The sequence below is a fragment of the Ochotona princeps genome, chromosome 2 (assembly GCF_030435755.1).
Source record: "Ochotona princeps isolate mOchPri1 chromosome 2, mOchPri1.hap1, whole genome shotgun sequence".
In the NCBI taxonomy this organism is placed as follows: domain Eukaryota; kingdom Metazoa; phylum Chordata; class Mammalia; order Lagomorpha; family Ochotonidae; genus Ochotona; species Ochotona princeps.
Genome location: NC_080833.1, coordinates 7,874,113 through 7,897,130, shown reverse-complemented (window position 1 = coordinate 7,897,130; position 23,018 = coordinate 7,874,113). Strand labels below are relative to the sequence as shown.

The 23,018-nt window shown below is 48.7% G+C and overlaps 2 protein-coding genes across 2 annotated transcripts; one reads left to right on the top strand and one right to left on the bottom strand.

Annotated features, from left to right (window-relative positions):
• The first annotated feature begins 769 nt into the window (after positions 1-769).
• LOC101521754 (PRAME family member 12-like) lies at positions 770-3,296 on the top strand. The gene is made up of 3 exons (XM_058661014.1): positions 770-1,056; positions 1,590-2,162; positions 2,897-3,296. The coding sequence occupies exons 1-3, from the start codon at positions 770-772 to the stop codon at positions 3,294-3,296; spliced, it is 1,260 nt and encodes a 419-aa protein (XP_058516997.1).
• A 16,540-nt stretch (positions 3,297-19,836) lies between these two features.
• LOC131479647 (PRAME family member 12-like) lies at positions 19,837-22,531 on the bottom strand. Its single transcript, XM_058661013.1, has 3 exons — positions 22,245-22,531; positions 21,148-21,720; positions 19,837-20,413 (listed from the first exon to the last, which is right to left on the bottom strand). The coding sequence occupies exons 1-3, from the start codon at positions 22,529-22,531 to the stop codon at positions 19,837-19,839; spliced, it is 1,437 nt and encodes a 478-aa protein (XP_058516996.1).
• Positions 22,532-23,018: the final 487 nt, after the last annotated feature.

Genomic DNA, 23,018 nt, shown 5'->3' with positions numbered 1-23,018 from the left:
GCACCATGCTGCTGGCAACAGGATCCCATATAGATGATGGTTCTAATCCTGGTTGTCCTGCCTTCATGCTGCTCCCTGCTTGTGGTCTGGGAGAGCAGTGGAGCACAGCCAAAAGCCTTGAGAACCTGCATCTGCCTGGAAGACCAGGATGAAGCGCAGACACCTGGCATTGGATCAGCTGTGCTTCCAATGTTGCAGTCACTTGGGGAGTGATTCAATGGACCAAAGAAGTTCCTCTCTGTCTCTCCTCCTGTCTGTTCATCTGACTTTCCAGTTAAAATCATAATAAAGGAAGTTGGTAATTAGTTTGAATCAGACATATATAACATGCATGCTGTGGGTATTGTATCAGGTCTTCCACACAACTGGGTAATGAATCAAAAACTGTTTAATTCACGACGTCCCTGGCAGTAGTTTCTTATCTATTTTTTTTGTTTGTGTTTTTAGTTAAATTTTAAGTAGATTTAAATTTTGATTTGCAGCATAAGTGTTGGAAATTTTTTGCAGGTTAAAGCACTGCTGGGGATGCCCACATGCCCTCTCAGTGCCTGCGGTGCAGTCCCACCTCTGTTTCCAGTTCAGCCTGCCTCTGGGGCACCTGGGAAAGAGCAGTTTACAGCCCAAGTGCTTGGAGCCCTAAGACCAGACTGATCAGCACTGGATTGGGTCCTCGCTCCTGGCTTTGGCTGGCACCGCTTGCTTGGAGCTCTCCTGAAAGGTCTTTTCTCCCCGGATGTTTCCCCAGGGTTGTCACTGAGCACTCAGCAGGATGAGCAGCATGTCCCCACAGAGACTCCTGCACTTGGCACAGAAGAGCCTGCTGGGTCATGAGGCCTTGGCCATCCTTAGTCTGGAACAGCTTCCCAGAGAGATGTTCCCTGCACTATTCCTGGAAGCTTTCAACAGGAGGCTCCTGAACATCCTGAAGGCCATGGTGAGGGTCTGGCCCTTCCACTTCCTCCCTCTGGGCGCCCTCATGAAGAGTCCTCAGGTGGACATCCTGAATGCTGTGTTGGATGGGCTCGATATGAAGTACACCCAGAAGTCTGACTCCAGGTAACTGACACAGAGATCCAGGGAAGAAAGATGGGCTCAGGGATGGTGGAGGGCTTGAACGCTCCAGGAGCTTGTTTGGATAGCAAGGGAGTCAGGTGAGAGAGAGGTCAGGTCACCTGAAACCCTTTGGTTAAAGCCTTCCTTGAGCTGCCAGGACAGATATATACTTGCCTCTTCCCATAGGTACTTCAAGGCACTGGGTAGTGGGAACAAGGCTGGAGTTGACCAGAAATGGGAATGAATGAAAGACGGGCATAGAGAGGGAAGGGCCCCTTCCCTTCCTGCAGACTCAGGGCTCTCAGCCCTCCTCCCCTCCCTGAGCCTCTCCATCCTTCCCAGAGGCCCACAAGGGTCTGCAGTCACCATCCCCTCACCTCTGTCAGCATAAGGAAAAAAACTATAGGCAAAATAAACAAACAATTAAATCAAAGAAGAAAGGTGAAGAAAGCCAGCAGCAGAGTGTGAGAGGTGGGGCTCCCCAGCTCAGAAGTCCCCTCTGCCTACTCTCTGAGTCTTCCCTGTTTTACCCCCAGGAGAGGGAAGCTGCACGTGCTGGATTTACGGGATGTTGGTCTGAATTTCTGGAAGGTGTGGGCTGAGTGCACAGATGATGCCTGCTCTCCTGAGCCCAAGATGAGGAGACAGCCAGTGGAGCACAAGGGGCCCAAGTCAGCCTTGAAGGTCATAGCCAACATCTACCTCCTGGAAGTCATTCACGATGCATTCCTCACCCACCTGCTTCTCTGGGTGATGGAGAGAGCCAGCCTGGTGCACCTGTGCTGTCACCAGCTGAAGATCTCGGTGAAGAACATTCACAGCATGAGCAAATTCCTGAATATTCTGGAGCTTGGCTGCATCCAGGAGGTGCAAGTGAACTCTGACTGGCGACTCCCCACCCTGGCCAAGTTTGCTCCCTACCTGGGCCGGATGGGCAGCCTTCACACATTGTATCTCTCCCATATCAACGTTCCATCCCGGATCACCCCAGAAAACAAGGTGCAGTTCATCTCCCAGTTTACCTCCCAGCTTACCAAGCTGCCCCACCTTCGAAGCCTTCATATGAACTCTATCAACTTCCTGGCAGACCACCTGGACCAGGTGCTCAGGTAAGAGACAAACGCAAGTTACTTTGGAAGGGCAGAGTGGGCTTCAAGCATGGGCCATCCAGAAGCCATGGACCAGTGAGACAGACATGAAGCTTTCTACTTCATGCTGAGCTTAAGTACTGAGGCAGAGGGCCCAGTGACAGGAAGCTAGCAGCCTGGTGGAGGGAGCAGGTTCTGATCTTAAGGGTGAGTTTGGTAATTCTTCAAGAAGTGTGTCGGAAAAAGTAGGTCTGTGAAGAGGGCACCTTAAAATGTCAGCTGTCCACTCAGCACCTGTGTGGACAGGGTGAGCCTGTGTCTGGTGCCTGGAGCCCCAGGGAGGTGTGTGACCTCTGAGAAATGCATGTGAAAGGTGACAGGTGGTTGTGGGGTCCCGGGCTGTGAGTGAGGCCTAGCAGGAGGGCACCCACAGGGTTGATGCTGCACCTGTCCAGGGTCTGAGCTTTATCCATGTCTCCCCTGGCACTCATAGCCCAGACAAGTGGCACTCTGCTGGACGGGTGAGGAAAGGTACCTTGAGAGGTTTTGTGAACTTGACCCAGTCACTCCAGTGACGGTGGGAGGCCTCAGCCTGAGAGTGGTTAACTTGAAGGATGGGTCTGCACTCAGGCTGGAGCACACTGGGTGTTGGTGAGAGTGGGTGTGAGTGGGATCTGATGCTTTGGGGTTTGGCCCAAACAGATGTCTCCCACCTTGGTGTCATGCTGCAGGACTCATTCTTGGTGTCTCCCCAGGTGCCTGAAGAGCCCCCTGGAGACTCTCTCTGTAACGGCCTGCCTGCTCTCAGAAGCTGATATCTGCTATCTCTCCCAGTGTCCAAAACTCAGCGAACTCAAACACCTGCACCTGAGTGGTGTCCCACTGACCCACATCAGCCCCAAGCCCCTCCGAGTTCTGCTGGACAGAGTGGCAGCCACACTCATGACCCTGAACTTGATGGGCTGTGAGATCACTGACTCCCATCTCAATGCCATCCTGCCTGCCCTGAGCCAGTGCTACCAGCTCACCACCTTACGCTTTTTGGGGAACAGAATCTCCATGGCCATGATGGAGGAGCTGCTGGAGCACACAGGCAACCTCAGTGCTCTGAGACTTGATCTTTATCCAGCTCCATTGGAGAGCTACAACACCTAGGGCATTGCCCACCGCGGGAGGTTTTTCCATCTCTGCACACAGCTGATGGGCATGCTAGAAAGAATTAGAGAGCCTATCAGGGCTGCATTTAGCACGGACCCCTGTGGGAATTCTGCAGGATGGATGGTGTTTGGCCAAAATCACCTTAAACTCTGCCACTGCTACCTGCCGGACTAATTGTGTGCACATTTCCAGATCTTTCTTCTGAACACTTGCAGCAAGAACCTGAGATGGTGGCGGGTCGGATGGGCTCAGACTCTAACTGCAGCATGAAGGGGCAAAGTAGCCTGGGAAGCAGGAATTGCCAGGAGCAGGGAGTTGACCTGAGCTGGGAAAGTCAAAATGGAGTCTAGGTGGTTTTTGTGTTTTAATGTGTAGTAGGTTAAGTGTTGCATTCCATGTTCTGTTCTCAACATTGCACTGTCCTCAATGCCAACAAATAAAGCATCATAACGCCAGTCTGAAGTTGTGCTTGTGCTCAATCTCCAGGATGCTCCCAGCTGGTTTTCCAGTGGAAACCTCAATGTGCTCCAGGGGCACAACACCCCGGATATCCCTGCCTTCACTGCAGTACCAGTGCAGAGGGAGTGAGCCCAGGCCAGGAGACCCTGAGGTCCATGAACACAGCCGACGCCTCAGGGCTGGCCTCCCTATGACCAGATCAAACAAAGCAGGCCCCACTCAGCCTCAGACACAGGCCACCTGGGTGCAGCTGCACTGCTCCAAAGGAAACACTGGCCTCTGTGTGACAAAGGAGGGTCTGTGAGGGAGCAGAGACCCCCACAGGTGCCCATCCTGCACTGCCCCTCCCTGCCCAGGGACTGCCAGCCATCAGTGCCCTGGGCAGCTCAGGAATGCAGCCAGCCCAGGCTGCCTGGCTCCTTGTTCCACAAGATGCAAGAAAGAAGGCTTTTCCCTGCCAAGGTGGGAGGCTCACTAGGCTTTAGGCCAGCAGACCTGGTCTGGGTTCCACAGCAACTCCCCCCACAGTTTTGGGTGTTTGAGAACATTAGCTCTCTGCAAAATTTACAGATGTTTTTAAACATGTGTTCATTTGTTGGAATTACAGACTTAGTGAAAGAGGAAAACTGAGGGACAGATCTTCTAGTTGCTGGTTCACTCCCTAAGCAGGCATTGTGGGCCTAAGCCAGGCCAAAGCTAGAAACCATGAGTTCAGGCTGGGTCTTTACTGAGCGTGCAGGGGTCCAAGTACATGGGACCTCAGTTATGTCACAGGCACGTTCTCAGGGAACTGGATTGGAACTGGAGCAGCTGGGCATTAAACCAAGGCCCATAGGGGATGCTGGTGTTGCAGGCAACAGCTTAACTTGCTAGGCCACTGTTGCTGAGAAGTTACCCGCCGCCAGCCCGGCTGCAGGGGGTCTTCACCAGGGCAGAGCAATGGAGCTGCTGCGGAGAGGGGAATGAGGCACCTCTGCTTCGCTGACAGCCGGCCGCCAGAGTCTACTGTGGCATTCCTACACAGGGATCTCTCTACGAGGGGCTGAATGCAGAGAACCACAGGACCCAGCCTCCGGCGTGCTAGAGCTCCGGTGACTGACCTCGTTGCCGACCAGGGACTCGCCAACCTTCGGAACTGCAGGCTCCGGTGATCCAGGCTCCAGCGATCCATTTCCAGCGCCAGCCAGACATCCAGCAGTGGCCTCCACACGGACGTTGTGACCGCCAGGTGAGAGCCTGGGTCCGTGTGGGGAGCTAGGAAGGCGAGTGTGGTCCGGGGCCTGACAATCTGAGCTGGGTGATTGAGACCAGCTGCAGGCAGAGGGAGTCGGGGACTCATGGCGCCACCTTGTGTGGAGAGGCGGAAAGCGGAGTTGACAGAGCAACACCCAGGCCCCTTTCTGACTGTTCATATGGATCTGATCCAGGGGTGGAGGGCAGCACCAGCTCTGCTCCCTGCGGGGTCGGTGTGGTCCCTGGAACTGAAAGCTAGCAGCTGCAGTTCTCCACCTGGAGTCATATCGGGTGGCAGGGCAGCAGGTGTGAACCCTAAGTGGAGATCCAGAGTGGGCGTGTTGCTGGTTAATTGTGCGGAGCTGAGCCCACAGCAACAGCCTTGTAGCCTGTGGGGTCTGTGTGGTCTCTGGAGCTGATGGCGACAGCCCCCTGATCTTTCTGGTGCCTCATACGGGCTTCATCTCGGACACTGAGGCAAGTGCTCCAAACACTGATAAACTGCAAGAGGAGGAGTGGCAAACTGCGCGTGCGCTGGTTCAGCAGCTCTCAGATAACAGTGTCACAGGACGGACACTGTTACACTAAAGGGAGGTCAGCTGAATCGCCCAAGAATTGACCTGGGGACAAAAATACCTCCATCTTAGAGCACTGCACAGGCTCCACAGAAAAAAAACAGCCTCTACAGGGCACGCCACCAAGTCGGCCCAGGGTAGCCCCAGGAGGTACTTAGACTTGTTGGCCAGCAGGAGGCGACAAGCTCAGTCATGCCTACAAAATCTGGGTCGCGGACAAAGAAATTATTCAGGACAGCTGTGTTTCCCAAACCCAGGGCCCTGATTGAACATTAAAGTCAACTTATACACCTGTAGGTAACAGGCCATAGAGATGTCGTCAAACAGATTGGCAATTACAAAAGGTAAAAGACAAGATAAAAGCACTATGAATGTTACTGAAGTCTCTCCAACAAAGGAGCAAAAGCTTCGCCCATTCTCAGAATTAACTGAGGAAGACATTGAGAAAATGGGGGACAAAGAACTCAGAAAACTCATTGCAAAGCTGCTGGTCAACAATGAGAAGTACAAACAAGAGTTCAAAGAAGAAATAGCAGTAATACATCAAATTAAGGCTGATATATCAGAAATGAAGAACACAGTAGAGCAAATTAAAAATACAGTGGAGAGTCTCAAAAACAGAATGAATGAGGCAGAAGAAAGAATTTCAGAATTAGAAGATATTTCCTGCCACCACGAAGAAACAAACAAACAAAAAGCTGGAAGCAGAGCTAGGTCAAGCTAAAAAAAAAAGTATCCAAAAATTAAAAGATAGGATTAAAAGGTCTAACATAAGAGTTATGGGTATTCCAGAAGGTGCAGAAAGAGAAGCTGGGATTAGAGGCGTATTCAATGAAATAATACAGGAAAACTTCCCTCAGCTGAGCAAAGAATTAGAAAATAATATACAGGAGGGCTACAGAATTCCCAACAGAGTTGACCAAAAATGAACTTCATCACGACACATGATAATCAAGCTCTGTTCAGTTGAACAAAAAGAAAAACTCCTTAAATGTGCACGAGAAAAAAATCAAGTGTCATAAAGGGGAACCCCAATTAAACTCACAGCTGACCTTTCAGAGGAAACACTACAGGCCAGAAGACACTGGAGTGACGTATTCCAGATTCTAAGAGAGAAAAATTTTCAGCCCAGAATAACTTACCCTGCAAAGCTCTCCTTTGTCTTTGAAAATGGAATAAAATTCTTCCACAATAAAGAAAAACTTCAAGATTTTGTCTCATCTAAACCTGCCCTACAAATGATACTCAAGGAGGTTCCCATGAAAGAAAAAAGAAATAGCAACCATCAGAAACAAAGGCAAATGTGGAGAACATCCAACTAAATGGCTAACAGAAGACCCAATCATAGATCAACACATCGCCAGAATGTCAGGACCAAACTGTCCTTTATCTATAATAACGCTGAATGTAAATGGCTTAAACTCATCAATCAAACGCCATAGATTGGAGGATTGGATCAAAAAACAAAACCCAACTATCTGCTGCTTACAGGAGACGCATCTCACCAACAAAGATCAGAAAAAATTGAAAGTGAAAGGATGGAAAAAGATATTTCAAGCAAATGGTAAGGAAAGACGAGCAGGAGTAGCCATTCTTATATCAGATGACATAGACTTTGATGTGAAGAGCATCAAAAGAGATAAAGAAGGATACCACATAATGATCAAAGGATGCCTCCAGCAAGAAGAAATCAGCATAATAAATGTTTTTGCTCCAAATGCCAAAGCATCTAGCTATGTGAAACAAATATTAACGGGATTAAAGGGAGAAATAGACTCCTTAAGGGAGAAATAGGTCTCCTTAAGGGAGACCTTAATACCCCATTAACACAAATGGACAGATCAAAAAACCAGAAACTCAGCAAAGAAACAATAGAACTCACCCAAACTCTAGAGCAAATGGACTTAGTTGACATCTATCGAACCTTTCATCCTACTGACAGAGAATACACTTTTTTTCATCAGTACATGGAACTTTCTCCAGAATTGATCATATTATAGGCCATAAAACAAGCCTCAGCAAATTAAAAAAAGTGGAAATCATACCATGCACCTTCTCAGACCACCAAGGAGTAAAGCTTGAGACCAAGAATTCCAAACACCAAGGAAGACTTACAAACATATGGAGGCTGAATAATATATTACTAAATGAGCAATGGGTTAGAGAGGAAATCAAAGGGGAAATTTAAAAATTGCTTGAAACAAATGAAGGCATCAACACAACTTATCAAAACTATGGGACACAATCAAGGTGGTGCTGAGAGGAAGGTTAATTTCAATCAATGCTTATGTCAAGAAACAAGAAAAGCACCAAGTAAATCAGCTAACCTTACAGCTGAAAGAACTAGAAACACAACAACAAAGCAATCCCAAGATTAGTAGGAAAGAAGAAATCATCAAAATAAGAGAGGAAATAAACCAAATAGAGACCAAGAGGACTATACACAAGATCAATCAATCAAAGAGCTGGTTCTTTGAGAAAATCAACAAAATAGACTCCCCACTAGCTCAACTAATTAAAAAAAAAGGAGGGAGAAAATACATATCAATAGTATCAGAGATGAGAATGGAGATATAACAACAGATACCTCAGAAATACAAAGAATCATCAGGAACTATTACAAGCAACTATATGCGAACAAATCAGAAAACCTAGAGGAAGTGGATAGATTTTTGAACAGATACAATCTACCAAAATTGAATCAAGAAGCAATTAACAATCTAAACAGCCCAATAACATGCACTGAGATTGAATCAACAATTAAAGCCCTCCCAACCAAGAAAAGCCCGGGACCAGATGGCTTCACTGCTGAATTCTACCAAACATTCCAAGAGGAACTTACCCCAATCTTACACAAGCTTTTTCAAACAATAGAAAGAGAGGCAATTCTTCCAAACTCATTCTATGAAGCTAATATCACCTTAATACCAAAACCAGAGAGAGAAACAACAGAAAAAGAGAACTGCAGACCAATATCCTTGATGAACATAGATGCAAAGATCTTCAATAAAATACTAGCCAACAGGATCCAACAACACATCAGGCAGATCATTCACCCGGACCAGGTGGGATTCATCCCAGGCATGCAGGGATGGTTCAACATTCGCAAAACAATAAATGTGATACATCACATCAACAAATTGACTCATAAAAACCATATGATCCTCTCAATAGATGCAGAGAAGGCATTTGATAAAATCCAACATCACTTCATGTTAAAAACCCTAAACAAGATAGGCATAGAAGGAACATTCTACAACATAATAAAAGCAATTTACGATAAACCCAATGCCAGTATCATGCTAAATGGGGAAAGACTGGAAGTCTTCCCACTAAAATCTGGAACTAGACAGGGATGTCCACTCTCACCGCTACTCTTCAATATAGTTTTGGAAGTCCTTGCCAGAGCTATTAGACAAGAAAAAGCAATTAAAGCAATACAAATTGGAAATGAGGAATTGAAATTATCGCTATTCACAGATGACATGATTCTCTATATAGGAGAACCAAAAGACTCAGTCAAAAGACTATTGGAACTCATAAGAGACTTTGGCAGAGTAGCAGGATACTAAATTAATGAACACAAATCGATGGCACTAGTGTATACAAATAATTCCACCGCTGAGAAAGAAATTGTAAGTACAGTTCCCTTTAAAATAGAGGAAAGGAATCTTAAATACCTAGGAATTAAGTTAACTAAAGATGTGAAAGACCTCTATGATTAAAACTATAAATCATTTAAAAAATAAATAGAAGAAGACCTTGAAAAATAGAGAACCTTACCATGTTCTTGGATTGGCAGGACCAACATTATCAAAATGGCCATATTACCAAAAGCAATATACAGATTCAATGCAATCCCAATCAAAATCCCAGCAACATTCTTCTCAGAAATAGAAAAGATGATACAGAAGTTCATCTGGAATCACAAAAGACCACGAATAGCTAAAGCTGTCTTGAAAAATAGAAATCAAACTGGAGGAATCACAATTCCAGACCTCAAGACATACTATGGAGCAGTGGTTATCAAAACAGTCTGGTACTGGTACAGAAACAGAGAAGATCAGTGGAACAGAATAGAAACACCAGAAGGGAATCCACACATGTACAGTCAACTAATCTTTGACAAGAAAACTGAAAACAATCCAGCTAAAAAACCTGGTCTATTCAATAAATGCTGTTGGGACAACTGGATAGCACCTCGCATAATAAAGAAGCAAGACCCGCACCTGTCGCACTATACAAAAATCAGCTCTAATTGGCTCAAGGACCTAAACCTACATCCAGAAACCATCAAACTATTAAAGGAAAACATAGGAAACACACTCCAAGATATAGGAACAGGGAAAGACTTCTTAGAAAAGACGCCTAAAGCAACGGCAATCAAATCCAAAATGAACAAATGGGACTACATCAAACTAAAAAGTTTCTGTACAACAAAGGAAACAATTAACAAAGTGAAGAAGCAACCAACAGAATGGGAGAAAATTTTTGCATTCTACACAAGTGATAGGGGACTAATATCCAGGATCTACAAAGAGCTTCAGAAACCCAGGGACAGTGAAAAAACAAACCCTGTAGCAAAATGGGCAAAGGAAATGAACAGACATTTCTCAAAAGAACAGATTCAAATGGCTAACAAACATATGAAAGGATGCTCAGGCTCTCTAGCCATCAGAGAGATACAAATGAAAACCACCTTGAGGTACCACCTAACTCCTGTGAGACTACATTCAGAACTCGAAAAACAGCGTATGCTGGCGTGGATCTGGGGAGAAAGGCACCCTCCTTCACTGCTGGTGGGAGGGTAGGCTAGTACAATCATTGTGGAAATCCATATGGAGAGTGCTTGGAAATTTGCAAATAAACCTGCCATATGACCCAGCAATCCCGCTCTTAGGAATATACCCAACAGAAGTGAAATCTGCATATGAGAAGGGGATCTGTAATGCTATATTTACAGCAGCACAATCCACAATAGCAATGACATGGAAACAAACCAGATGTGCGTCCAAGGAAGAGTGGTTAAAGAAACTGTGGTACATCTACTCAATGGAATACTATTCAGCTGTCAAGAAGAATGATATTATTCTATTTAAAACCAGGTGGTCCCAACTAGAAACCATTATGCTCAGTGAAATGAGTCAATCACAAAAGAACAAATACCATATATTCTCTCTCATATAAGGAAGCCAACATGGAAAGGGTAACTCCAGCACTCCAAGCTATACTGTTTTTTGAGTGTCTGTTTGCTCTTTTGGCTGTATCTCATATGTTTTGATGTTTTTATATCAGTTTGCTTGCTTCCAAATAATCTCTTTCTCTAATAGAATTCATCAAGTGCCCATGAAGTATACGATGGCATCATAGTTCCTAAGAGACTTCTATGTTTCCTTTTAGTTAAGCATGTGTTGCTTACTCAGTGGCACAGTATTTTATCAAGGTGCTACAATTTGTTGTTGATGTTGCTGTTGTTGTTACTGTTGCTGTGATTGATGTGGCTGTTATGAAATGAAGTCAATCCGAAAAATAGTTAAAAAAAAAGTAATTTTCTTTGATGGTTTAATCATATTACCTCCCGTTAATAGGAGTATTTTCTTTTTTTAAAAATGATGTGTTCAAATTGTATGAAAGGCCCTTTCTTTGATGATGATGGTCATGGTTTTTAGTTGCCAATTTGTTATGATAATATTTTTGTTGATTAGATAAGTATTAGAAGATGAACTAACCTTCCATTTAAGGGATATAAAATATATTGTCTTGATGTATTATCATTTTAAGTTTGGCCAGGCAAGACAACAACATTTTGTCAAGAATCTTTCTATCTTTATTTATGTGTTAAGCTGCTTTATAATTTTACTTTGTATGTTACTTCTATCATTTTTGGTATTTGAGGTATAATAAGAAAATATGTTAAAAAAAAAAAAAAACTTGCTAGGCCACAACACTACAGTTTCCCCAGTTTCCCCTCCCCAAGTAATTTTTTGGTTTTGGTTTTTTTTTTTTTTTTTTTTTGGTAATTATTTCATGTTGTTTTTTTTAAAGAGTTATTTATTTTTTTATTACAAAGTCAGATATACAGAGAGGAGGAGAGAGGAAAATCTTCCATCCGATGATTCACTCCCCAAGTGAGCCACAACGGGCCGGTGCGCGCCGATCTGAAGCCAGGAATCTGGAACCTCTTCCAGGTCTCCCATGCAGGTGCAGGGTCCCAATGCATTGGGCCGTCCTCCACTGCTTTCCCAGGCCACAAGCAGGGAGCTGGATGAGAAGTGGAGTTGCTGCGATTAGAACCGGTGCCCATATGGGATCCTGGCGCGTTCAGGACGAGGACTTTAGCTTGCTAGGCCACACTGCTGGGCCAGGTAATTATTTTATTTTGATAACCTTCACATAGTTGATTAGGGCACAATTTGGTCAAGGGCTATTGGAAAGTGTGTAAGGCCATTGTTTCCAAATTATCATTATTAATTTTGTTTTCTTCTGGGGTAATGGGGAAGATAAAGGGAGAAGCCCCACCCAGGCTCCCTCTCATCCCAGGGTCTCTATGTGTGGCATGCACCGAGGGCACTGCTCAAGTGGTCTTGATAGTTCTACAATTCTGAATTGTTGGCCATCTTGCCATTCCAAGCATGATGTAATCTCCAGAATCCCCTGGCTGACATAGTCGACCTTAGTGTCTCCCTTTGCCTGGAGTTTCACTGCCAAGACATGGCTGGAGCTGTTCATCCATCTGTTTTGTCCTCCTTCCTTTTTTGAGGTCCCTGCTGTCCTCTCCAGGTTGCGATGGACTGCCATATCCTCCACATGCACCTGGATATGCTGTCCAAGGCTTTGTCTAAGCCTCTGAGGAGGCTCAGCTTTGACACTTGCAATCCATGGTCAGATCATGGAACCTGCACTTCTCTCATGGTTGGGGTTCTGAGATCATCAGTTCAGTGGGAGAAACTTTGTCTGAGGTGATCCCAGACCTGATTCTTGCGTGTACTTGCCAGTGAAGGGTCTGGCACAGTCCGTCACCTCAATCAGCTTATGCACATGCTGGTGGTTGCAATTACTGGGTGAGATCTGTTTCCAGCCCTGCCTTCCACACGCTCCAATGGGTCTTACAGTCCAGCCTGATTCTGCCTAGTACACTCTTGGCCCTCACACAAATCAGTGAGAACTGTAGCCTAGTTGGGGAGACTCTAAATAACCAAAGCAGTCCCACCCCCCGCTCTGGTTTCCGTGCTTGCTAGTATGTACAGCTGACAGGTTCAGTCTGTCCCACATCCCATTCAGCTCTCATACATGTCAAAGGGCATTGAAGCCTAGTTCAACTCAACCAGCCCCACTATCCAGCCCATGCACATGCTGGAGGATGCAGTTCTCTCCAGCCAGGTTTGCCCCTGTCCTGGTTTTCATGCTCTCCAGTGGGAGTGATAACCCAACAGGGAGGTGCCCACTATTTCCCTACTAGGCCACTCCCACTCCCGGATCATGCACTCTCCAGGTGATTCTGAAGTTTAACTTCAAAGATTTAGCCACCAGTGCCAGCCCCTGCCAGCTGATGCTGCTGCAAAGTTCTACCAGCACTCACCCACTCTGATTTATGTTTGTACCAGTCAGAACATTCGGCCCAGCCTGGCTTTTCCCTGATCTAGCTCACATTAGAGTCACAGATGTAACCCTGCCTGGTGTGGTCTGCTCCCATCACATTTCATGCTCTCCAGTGGGAGTTGTGTTCCAGCAAGGGAGTCCTCAACGTTCCCCCTACTGGTTATACCCCCTCGCTCCTATTTCTCCCATGTGCTGGTTGCCTACTGGGGCCCAATCTGGCATGGCCCCATCACCTTGGCATTTGCCAGTGGTGCTATAAACTGGCCTGGCCTAGTCTACACCCACGTCCAGCTGATGCTGATGAGGGTTACATTCTAACCCAGACTAGCAAGCACCCAATCCCATCTGTATTGTGTACTGGTATGTGTTGCCACTGATCCTGGCCTGACCCACACTGTTTTGGTACTTGGATTCTCTATCAGGTGATGTGAACTGGTTCAGACTGGTCTGCCCCCGGCCTGTGCCAAATGTATGCCAGGCTACCATGCCCTGGCCTGGGCTGGGCTTCTCCCTGTCATGGTTGTTGAGCTCACCTGCAGCAACTGTGTCCTGAAAGAGGAGTATCCCAAGCTCTTCCATCAGAACTTCTCCTAATGCCAGATCTCACACATACTGGTACGTCAATGGGCCAGCCCTACTTAGTCCACCTCCTGTCCTGGCAGGCACAGTGGCCTTTCCTGACTGGACTTCAACCCACTCCGATTCTTACTGTTGGATGTTTCAGCCCAGCCAAGGCTTGTCCATACCCTGACACAGCTCATACATGGCTCAGTAGAGGCAGAGACCTAGCCTAATCTGTCCTACATCTACCCTGGTCCCCCAGAGCTCCAGAGGGTGCTGGAGTCTAGCCTGGCTCGGTGTGCCCAATCCCAGTCCACACTTGTGCCAAGGGACACTTCAGCCATATTCAGACCAGAATACAGGCCCACGCAGGCCCAACTCATCAATGGGAACCTCAACCCAGCCAGATGTCCTCTTAGCTCCCCAACCAAGCCTGATCCCAGCCACAGATCATGCACATGCCAGTGATTGCCCTGACCCAGCTTGGCATAGCCCCTTACTTGTCTTGTACTTTGCCTTAGATGCTGTGCTCTAACACTCCCTGCTCATACAGACCAGTAGGTATAAGAGCTTAGTTAGGCATAACCTGAGCTCCAGCATGATTTCTGTTCTTGCTTGTAAGCTAAGACTTGCTCAGCCCTGCCCAGTGTGTCGCTTTCCATATCCAACCCACACATTGGCCAGCCTTTGGAGCTACTTTGCCAAGTTTGCCTGACCCCCAGGCCTGGACCATGTGATCATCAGTGAGAGTTGTGATCCACTAGGGGAAATTCCTCAATTCCCCCCACTTGACCCATTCCCAGCCCCCGTTCTCCTACATGCCAGTGGATATTAGGCCAGTGCCCGGCATAATCTGCTCTTTCATTTTGGCCTTGTATGAGCTGGTGGACGTTGCAGCCCAGCCAAGCCCACAACCTGTCTTAGGATGCATATCCGGGTGCTACTGCCTTCACTTGCCCAATCTGTTGTTGGTTCCTTTACCAATGAGTGATGGTAGGTTCCATGGTCACACTTAGCTCAGCCAACCACCACCCAACTCTTGAGCGAACCAGCAGGACTAGTATTTCCACAGTATTTAGCCCACACATCCCCACAATGGGGTCACGAAATTTTCTGGCAAGCATGGGACTGAGACCTGGTGGTTTGGAGGAGAGAGTCCATAATGATCTACTTTGGCCAGACTGATTCACCGGCCTACATGGGAATCCTGAGATGGGCTGTTAGCATAGAGCATCACTGACTGCCACATACCAGTCCACACGAAAGCTATGGATGGGGGCCTGTCTGGCAGGGCTAGTTACCAGTACCTTATTGGGTGGTGGAACCGTGGATAGGTCACACTTGGCAGCATCAAGGCTCTAACCAGCACGTGAGAGAACCATGTGTGGGGGTAGATTCTATGGGGGAAGTGTGGGCCCAACCCTGTGGAAATATAAGTCCCACAGGTTAGCTGGGATGGTAATGGGCTGAGCTAGGTGTGACCATAGAACCAGCCATCACTTACAGGTAAAGGAACCGACAACAGTCTGGGCAGATCAAAGCAGCAGCACCCGAAATTGCATCCTCTAATAGGATGTGGGGTGGGCTAAGCTGCAACTGGAAGGGGATGGACCGGGCAGGGCCGAGAAAACCTCAACTCATAAGCAAGAACAAAAATCAGGATGGAACACAGGTCATGCCAAACTAGGCTCTTACACTGACTGCTCTGCATGAGTCAGCGATACACAGCATTGAAGGCAAAGGCTGAGACAGGTGAGGGGCTAAGCAAACTGGGTCAGGGTAACCACTGGCACACACATAATCTAGGCTTGGGAATTGCTTTGGTTGGGGAGCTATGAGAGTACACCCTTGTTGGGTTCAAGTTCCCACGGGAAAGTGTGGGGGCAGAATGGGGGCTGTATTCTGGTCTGGATATGGCTGCAGTGTCCCTTGGCACAAGTGTGAACTGGGGCTGGCCACACCTAACCAGGCTAGATGCCAGCACCCTCTGGTGCTCTGGAGAATCTGGGTGGGTAGATAGATGTAGGACAGACTAGGCTAGGTCTCTGCATCTCTGCCCCTAATGAGCCATGTGTGAACAGTGTCAGGGTATGAACAAACCTTGGCTGGGCTGAAATACCCAACAATAAGAACCAGAATGGATTGAAGGCCAGCAAAGCGGGCTGGCCCATGGACCCATCAGTATGCGCAAGATCTGGCATAGGGAGAGGTTCTGATGGAAGAGCTTGGAAAACGCCTCTGCCAGGACACAGTCCCTGCAGGTTAGCTCTGTTAGATTCGCCACTCACCAGGGAAAGAATAACTGAGCCAAATATATGAAAAGAATTTAGATGGTCTTTATTTCAGGGAACCACGGTCATGGGCTTCCCTTCCCCATGCAGCAGAAAAGACAGACGTGAAGGAGTGAGCTGCAGAGGAAGAAGCACGGAAGAAATGGGAAAGGGATTTTTAAACTCTCCTTGACACGGAAGCCAAAACGGGAGTTGCTTCTGCTCTTGTTGGTGGGGGGGTATGGGTCTGTGCCCCTCATTCGTGCAATGGTGGTCTCACTGCCTGAGGGGCCCGCCAGAATTCCACCATCCGTTCCGGGTTTGGTTGGAGGCAAACTCCATCCTTGTCTGGTTACTGTGGTAGCCATCAAGCTCAACAACCATGATAGGGAGCAGCCCAGACCAGGCCAAAGAAAGATTCCCGCACCCCGGCATACATTTAGCACAGGTTGGGAGTTAGACCAGGCTGAACCAGTTCACTTCACCTGCTGGTGAAACTGAGCACCAGAATAGAGAATGTGTCAGGCCAGGTTCAGTCGCAACAAAAACCAGTGCACATTATAGCATGCCAAGGCGGGGTGAGCCATACCAGATGTGACCGCAGTGCCCAAACAGCACACATGAGAAATAGGAGGGAGGGGGCAAAGCCGGCAGGGGGAATGTGGGCCCCCCTGCTGGACAACCATTCCCACTAGAAAATGTGAATTGTGATGGGGGCAGACTACACCAGGGTTGGCTACAACACCTGTGGGCCTCATGTGAGCTAGATCAGGGAAAAGCCAGGCTGGGCCGAATGTTCCAACTGGTACAAACATAAATCAGACTGGGTGAGGGTTGGTTGGACTTTACCACAGCGTCAGCTGGCAGGGGCTGGCACTGGTGGCTAAATCTTTGAAGTTAAACTTCAGAATCACCTGGAGAGTGCATGATCCGGGAGTGGGAGTGGCCTAGTAGGGAGATAGTGGGCACCTCCCTGTTGGGTTACCACTCCCACTGGAGAGCACAAGATCCAGGACAGGGGCTGGGGTTGCTAGACAGAAAGGCATCTGCGAGTATGTGTATGAGCTGGACAGTAGGTTGGTTGAGTTCAACTAGGCTTCAATGCCCATTGACAAGTACAAGAGCTAAATGGGATGTGGGACAGACTGAACAAGTCTGGTACATACTGGCAAGCGTGGGAACCAGGGTAGGGGAAATCCTGGTGGGGGTTATGGGGAGTCTCCCCAATTAAGCTGCAGCTCAAACTGGTTTGCATGAAGACCAAGTATGAAGTGGGTAGCATCGAGTTGGACTACAGCACACATTGGTTCAAGTGGAAGACAGGGCTGGAAACAGACCTCACCCAGTAATTCCAATGACCAGCATGTGCATAAGCTGATTGGGGCAATGGACAGTGCCGGGCCTGGCAAACTCACACAAGATTCAGGTTTAGAATCATCTCATGGTCCCCTCACCGGACAGCTACTCCCACTGGAGAGCGTGGGCTGGGATGGGGACAGACCAGACTAAGCAAGGCTACAACACCTGAGCACTGCATGTGGACTAGATCAGGGAAAAGCCAGGCTGGGCTGATTATTCCTGTGGGTGCAAGAATAAATTAGAGTGGGTGAGGGATGTTTGGGCTTAGCCGCAGCATCAGCTGGCAGAAGCTGGCACTGGGGACTAATACCACCTAAAGAGTGCATAAACCGGGACTGAGAGAGACCTGGGAGGGAAAAAGTAGGTTCCCCCTTCTTGGGTCACTAGTCCCGTGGGAGGGCATGAAAACTAGGACGGGGGCTGGGGTGGCTAGACAGAGAGGCACTCAACAACATCCGTGAGGGCTGGATGGTTGAGTTGGTTAGATGGAACTAAGCTTTAATGCCCATTGGCAAGTACAAGAGCCAAATGGGATGGGGGACAGACTGGTCTACTGCTATACATACTGGCAAACCAGGGTAGGGGGCGGGCCTGGTGGGGGTTATTGTGGGTCGCCCCGACTAGGCTGCAGCTCCCACTGGTTGATGTAAGGGCCGAGTATGTGCTGGGCAGAACCAGACTGGACTGCAACACCCATTGCTTCCAGTGCAAGTCGGGACTGAAAACAGAACCAACCCAGCAATTGAAACCACCAGCTGATCGGCGTGATGGACTGTGCCGGGCCCTGTGCTTGCTAGAGCATACAAGAATCTGGTCTGGGAATACCTCAAGGTTTCCTTGGAGATCTCCCCAATTGAAATGGCAGACTTAGAACTCTAACCAAGAAAAGAGAGAAGACAGAACAGGTCAATCATTCATCTCAGCTATATGTTGGCAGCGAAATATGGGGCAAATGGAGACTTTATGATGGACCATACCAATCAGTGGACGACCTCATCGAGCGAAACTGGCAGCGATTCATAACTGGAGAACTATTAAAACCACTTGAGCAAATATCTCAGAGCATGCCCCACATCCGGGACTTGGGGTGGGTGGGAAACTGGGTGGGGCTTCTCCCTCAATATCCCCCTTTACCTCAGATACATGATGGAAACAATATGGACATAATAGTCTTACCCACTTCCCTATACCCCCTGAACCTTTTTTTTTAAACCGCAATTAACTATGTAAAGATTGTCAACAACAATACAATACAATAAAATAAAAGAATCATCTCAGATGAAGTTTCTTTGGAGATCCCTCCAACTGAATTGCTGATCTCAGAACCTCAACCATGAAGAGACTATGTCAGCCAATAGATTCTTAATGGGTTTCATCGAGATTTGAATGGCGTGATTGGCAGCAATTCAGAACTGTTGGACAATCAAAACTGCTTGATCAGGACCCTCGGAGCATGCCTAACATCGGGGATCTGGGATGGGTGGGAGGCTGGGTTGGGCTATTTTGCCCTTTGTTTCTCCGCTTACCCCTAATACAGGGAAAAAAATGATATTAGGGTGGAAACAATTGTATTACCAACTTTCCTGTAGCCCTTGACCCTTTGCACCATATGCAACCAAGTAAGATTATTTAAAAAAATTAATTTTGCAGTGAGCTAATGTGCTCAAACGCCCAAATAACTGCGGGAGGAGTTGCTGTAGAACCCAGACCAGGTCTGCTGGCCTAAAGCCTAGTGAGCCTCCCACCTTGGCAGGGAAAAGCCTTGTTTCTTGCATCTTGTGGAACAAGGAGCCAGGCAGCCTGGGCTGGCTGCATTCCTGAGCTGCCCAGGGCACTGATGGCTGGCAGTCCCTGGGCAGGGAGGAGCAGTGCAGGATGGGCACCTGTGGGGCCTCCACTCCCTCACAGACCCTCCTTTGTCACACAGGGGCCAGTGTTTCCTTTGGAGCAGTGCAGCTGCACCCAGGTGGCCTGGGTCTGAGGCTGAGTGGGGCCTGCCTTGTTTGATCTGGTCATAGGGAGGCCAGCCCTGAGGCGTCAGCTGTGTTCATGGACCTCAGGGTCTCCTGGCCTGGGCTCACTCCCTCTGCACTGGCACTGCAGCGAAGGCAGGAATATCCAGACATGTTTTGCCCTTCAAGTCTCCCAGCTGGGAGCATCCTGAAGGTTGACCAGATGCACAAATGAGATTGGCATTATGATGCTTTATTTATTGCCACTGAGGACAATGCTATGTTGAGATCAGAACATGGAATGCAATAGATAGCCTACTTACATTAAAACACAAGAACCTAAGGTCATCCCATTCTGACTTGCTGCAACCCTCCCCACTCAGGACAACTCCCTGCTCCTGGCAATTCCTGCTTCCCAGGCTGCTTTCCCCCTTCCCGCTGTAGCTAGAGTCTGAGCCCATGCTACCCACTCCCATCCCAGGTCCTCAGTGCAAGGGTCTGGCAGGAAGATGTGGAAATGTGCACCCACTTAGTCCAGCAGGTAGCAGTGGCACTGATTAGAGTGGTTTAGGCCAAACAGCATCCGTTCTGCACAATTCCAGCAGTGGTCTGTGCTAAACACAACCTTCTTAGGCTCTCTAATTCTTTCCAGGATGCCCATCAGCTGTGTACAGAGATGGAAAAACCTCTCCCGCTGGACAATGCCCTGGGTGTTGTAACTCTCCAGGGGAGCTGGGTACTGCTCCACTCTCAGAGCACTGAGGTTGCCTGTGTGCTCTAGCAGCTTCTCCATCATGGCCATGGAGATTCTGTTCCCCCAAAAGCGTAAGGTGGTGAGCTGGTAGCACTGGCTCAGGGCAGGCAGGATGGCATTGAGTTGGGAGTCATTGATTTCACAGCCCATCAAGTCCAGGGTCAGGAGGTTGGCTGCCACTCTCTCCAGCAGAACTTGGAGGGGCTCAGGGCTGATGTGGGTCAATGGGACACGACGCAGGTGCAGGTGTTTGAGTTCTCTGAGGCTTGGACACTGAGACAGATAGCAGACATCAGCTTCGGAGAGCAGGCAGGCCTTTACAAAGAGAGTCTCCAGGGGGCTCTTCAGGCACCTGGGGAGACACCAAGAATGAATCCTGCAGCATGACACCAAGGTGGGAGACATCTGTTTAGGCCAAACCCCAAAGCCCCAGATCCCACTCATGCCCACCCTCACCAACACCCAGTGTGCTCCAATCCAAATGCAGACCCGTCCTTCAAGTTAACCACTCTTAGGCTGAAACCTCCCACCGTCACTGGAGTTACTGGGTCAAGTTCACAAAACCTCTCAAGGTACCTTTCCTCACCTGTCCAGCACAGTGTCACTTGTCTGGGCTATGAGTGCCCAGGGGAGACATGGATAAAGCTCAGGTTCAGGCTAGGCGCAGCATCAGCCCTGTGGGTGCCCTCCCGCGAGACCTCACTCACAGCCCGGGACCCCAGACCACCTGTCACCTTTCACATGCATTTCTCAGAGGTCACACACCTCCCTGGGACTCCAGGCACCAGACACAGGCTCACCCTGTCCACACAGGTGCTGAGTGGACAGCTGACATTTTAAGGTGCCCAGTTCACAGACCTACTTTTTCCGACACACTTCTTGATGAATTACCAAACTCACCCTTAAGATCAGAACCTGCTCCCTCCACCAGGCAGTTAGCTTCCTGTCACTGTGCCTGCTACATCAGTACTCATGATCAGGATGAAGTAGCAAGCCTTGCTTGTCCTTCACTAATCCGCAGATTCTGACTGGCCCATGAGCCAGGCTCACTCTGCCCTCCCAGGACACTTTGCCTTTGTTTCTCACCTGAGCACCTGATCCAGGTGGTTAAACACAAAGTAAAAGGAGCGAATATGAAGGCTGCGAAGGTGGGGCAGCTTGGCAAACTGGGAGGCGAACGGGGAGACAAACTCCATCATTTCCTCTATTGTGACGAGCGATGTAACACTTATGTTAGCAAGACTCAATTTGCGAAGGCTGCCCATCCGGCCCAGGTAGGGAGCAAACTTGGCCAGGGCAGAGAGTTGCCACTCACAGAACACTTCCACCTCCTGGATGCAGCCAAGCTCCAGAATGTCCAGGAATTTGCTCATGCTGTGGATGAGACTTGCCGAGATCTTCAGCTGGTGGCAGCACAGGTGCACCAGGCTGGCTCTCTCCTTCACCCACTGAAGCAGGTGGGTGAGAAACTCATCAGGGGTGGCTGTGGTGAGGTAGACATTGGCTATGACCTTCAAGGCTGACTTGGGCTGCTTGTGCTCCACTGGCTGTCTCCTCATCTTGGGCTCAGGAGAGCAGGCATCATCCGTGCACTCAGCCCACACGTTCCAGAAATTCAGACCAGCATCCCGTAAATCCAGCACATGCAGCTTCCCTCTCCTGGGGGTAAAACAGGGAAGACTCAGAGAGTAGGCAGAGGGGACTTCTGAGCTGGGGAGCCCACACCTCACACCCTGCTGCTGGCTTTCTTCTTTGATTTATTTATCTATTTAATTATTTTGCCTCGATATATATCTTGATCCTTGCAGAGGTGAGGGGATGGGGACTGCAGACCCTTGTGGGCCTCTGGTAAGGATGGAGAGGGTCAGGGAGGGGAGGAGGGCTGAGAGCCCTGAGTCTGCAGGGAGGGAAGGGGCCCTTCCCTCTCCCCAGTGTCTGTCTCTCAGTCACCCCCATTTGCACAGAACTCCTGCCTGGTCCACACTACCCAATGCCTTCCTGTATACCTGGGAAGAGGCAGGAATGTGTCCCCTCTGTCACCTCAGGAAGCCCTTCCCCAGAGGGACTCAGGTGACCTACCCTCTCTCAGCTGACTCCCTTGCGATCCAAAGAAGCTTCTGGAGCGTTCAAGCCTTCCACCCTTCCTGAGCCCATCTCTATCCCTGGATCTCTGTGTCAGTTACCTGCAATCAGACTTCTGGGTGTAATTCATGTCAAGACCATCCAACACAGCTCTCAAGATGTCCACTTGTGGCCACTTCATGAGGTCGCCCAGAGGGAGGAACTCAAAGGGCCAGACCCTCACCATGGCCTTCAAGGTGTCCAGGAGCCTATTGTTAAAGGATTCCATGAAGAGCGCAGGGAACATCTCTCTGGGAAGCTGGTCCAGACTAAGGATGGCCAAGGCCTCATGACCCAGCAGGCTCTTCTGTGCCAAGTGCAGGAGTCTCGGTGGGGACATGTCACTCATCCTGCTGAGTGCTCAGTGACAACCCTGGGAAAACATCCGGGGAGAAAAGACCTTTCAGGAGAGCTCCAAGCAAGCCCTGAGTCGCCCAGTCAAGGACCCCATCTCAGACTGCCGTCACGGATGTGCAGGACTCCTGAGTCACCCCAATTCTCCTCTGAGCCTCTTGACCACATTTCACACCTCAGCCTCACCTGACACTCCTCAGGCCCTGAGGCAGCCGTAAAGTGACAAGTGGCCCATCTGTACTGACCCCTGTGTCACCAAGGTGAGGACCAGTGAGCCAGCCTGCAAATGCCCTCTCCCTGGAAGGAACCTGTCTGACCATCATTCAAGGCCCTAAAGCAGCAGAAATGGTCATGCCAGGTGGCCCACACTGCCAATCCACTCAGACACACTTTTGACAAGGCAGAGTGGCAGAGAGGAAGAGACAGACTTTCCAGGTACTGCTCTGCTCCATGAATGCCAACAACACTGGAGTGGTGCCTGG